The sequence below is a fragment of the Octodon degus genome, unplaced genomic scaffold (assembly GCF_000260255.1).
Source record: "Octodon degus isolate 3935 unplaced genomic scaffold, OctDeg1.0 scaffold00065, whole genome shotgun sequence".
Classification (NCBI taxonomy): domain Eukaryota; kingdom Metazoa; phylum Chordata; class Mammalia; order Rodentia; family Octodontidae; genus Octodon; species Octodon degus.
Genome location: NW_004524641.1, coordinates 10,628,371 through 10,630,821, shown reverse-complemented (window position 1 = coordinate 10,630,821; position 2,451 = coordinate 10,628,371). Strand labels below are relative to the sequence as shown.

At 44.1% G+C, this 2,451-nt stretch overlaps 1 protein-coding gene across 1 annotated transcript in view; it reads right to left on the bottom strand.

Annotated features, from left to right (window-relative positions):
* Positions 1-2,451, bottom strand: part of Ccdc173 (coiled-coil domain containing 173) — a 32,142-nt gene that overhangs the window by 9,269 nt on the left and 20,422 nt on the right. The window contains exon 6 of the mRNA XM_004634774.2: positions 1,675-1,814. Coding sequence (XP_004634831.1) covers positions 1,675-1,814 — 140 coding nt within the window. The remainder of the gene's footprint in view (positions 1-1,674; positions 1,815-2,451) is intronic.

Here is a 2,451-nt window from a genome sequence, read left to right as displayed (position 1 = left end):
CCCGCCCCCCGGTGGGCTGAGCTGGCCACACACAAAAATAAATAAATAAATAAATTTTAAAGAGTTAATGGAGCAAGATACACATTCTTTGGAGCTGAGCAGTCCCCAGAGAAGCACAGGGCAGGTGAGAGAAGAGGGAGAAGGAGCACACGATGAGAGACGGTTGGAAAGACACAAATGGGCTCAGCGGGGAGTGGGGCGGCAGCAGAGCCCTCAGGCCAGCTGGGAGGCTCAGCGCCCTGGCAGAGGACAGAGCAGCGCCCTGCACTGCCCACTGGCCTGCTCGCCCTCCCTACCCACCCCAGTGCCCACCATGGAAGTAAAGGCCTCTAGTTTGAGGGACACTGCATTTATAAAACCTTACTTACTCCCTGTATTTCCTTTTCCTGTTCCTCCTTCTGTGTGGTGCTGGGAATGGGACACAGGACCTCACGCCTGTCGGGCAGGGCTCCCACCGATGCTGCACCCCCCAGCCCGGCCCAGTGACCTACCTGCCCAGTGAAATGCCCCTTCTTACTGAAACTCCGCTTCTTCTGATTTCCCTCCAATCTCTGGAAACTTCTCTAGTGTTCATTTTCGGTTTTCTCCTTTGCCCTTTCCACGTGGGGCTCCCTGGGGCCCAGGCCGCCTCTACACCATTGCTTAGATGTGAGTTTACCCGGCTCCCCAGCTCTAGGGCCCCGCAAGTGTGGCCAGCAGGCTGGCCCGTTCTCCTCTGCAGAGCGACCAGCCCGGTAGCGCAGCAAGCGTGTCAGCAGCTGCTGGCTGCCTGAGACTTCCATTCCTTTATTAATTTTTTGTCTTTTTGACACAAGGTCTCACTAGGAGTGAGTTCAGGGGCAGCCTAAACTGCATAGCAAAACCCTGGCTCAAAAAGCTGCATAAATAGTCATTATCTCATACCCCAAGACAATCATTAACATTTGACACACTCCTTCCAATCATACACGTTATAAATTGGTACTTATTTATAAAATTGGAATATATGTTTATAGTCTGTTCTTTCCCACTTCCTGATTTGTATTTTCCCACTGCATTGAGATTGACTTATTTACCCATTGTGTATTACTGAACATTTAGAGGATTTAAAAAAAAATTTAGCTATCATAATTAAATTATAATAAAGTATAGGGTGCCTAAACCTTTAATCACACATCTGATCCTTTCAATGGGCTAATTTGAGGCTGGCCTTGAGCTCACTTTGTAGCCCAGGCTGGCCTCGAACTCACTGTGATCTTCCTGTCTCAGCCTCCTGAGTGCTGGAATTACAGGCATGCACCACCACACGTGACCCTGAGACCCCTATTCCTAAAAACTACTCTCATATTTTCTTTTCTTTTTGTGGAACTGGGGATTGAACTCAGACCCTTGCGCTTGCCAGGGAAGTGCTTATTCCATTGAGCTATCTCCCCAGTCCCTCTCATACTTTCTGACATATTATAAAATAATCTTAGCACTTTAAAAAAATTTTATTTTATTTATTTATTTATTTTTTTAGCAGGGTTTCACTATGCAGTTCAGGCTAGCCTTGGAAGTCAGTTTGTAGCCTAGACTGGCTCCGCCCTTGCAGTGATTCTCCTGCCTCAGCCTCCCCAGTTGCTGGGATTACAGGCATGCACCACCACACCTGGCCTTAGCACTTCATTAATTATTCGGATTATTTAAAAGCCCTACCTGTGTGTTTCAGCTTCTTTTTCTCTCCTCATTTGTGCCAGACGCTTTTTTGCTTTGATAAATATTCGAACCTTCTCATCCTCCTCCTCTTGCTGCTGCTGCTTAACAGCTTTGATGATGTTTTTATCACACATATGTGCCTTGGGGAGATAAGTATAAATTATTCTACAACAAAGAAAAATATCTTTCAACATACCAGGAGCTAACAAGAGCTGGTCAAATGGCTGTAGCTTCTGACCCAATTACTTACTCCTTTCTGGGAAATTTATCCCATTGAAATGACCCAATGTGTGAATAAAAGTTTAGGCACCATGTGCTTTATTTTAACCTAATTATCATATCAAAAGAGAAAAATCCCTCTAAATGTTCAATAATATATAATGGGTAAATAAGTCATAATCTCAATGACATGGGAAACTACAAATAATCAGCAAGTAGGGGACAGTAGACTATTAAAATATTAAAATATGTTCCAATTTTATAAATACAACTAAGTACAAGTTTATTTTATTTATTTATTTATTTATTTATTTTGGTACCAGGGATTGAACTCAGGACCTTGAGTTTGCCAGGCAGGTACTTATACCACTGAACTATCTCCCTAGAGAACTAAGTACAAGCTTATTTTTTTTTATTTTTAGGACATTTTTTTATGACTGTTTTACACTTTTTAAAATTTATTTATTTTTGTGTGTGTGTGGCCAGCTCAGCCCACCAGGGGGCGGGGCTGGCTGGCATGTGGTGCTGGGGGATTGAACCGCGGTCCCTGTGCTTAGC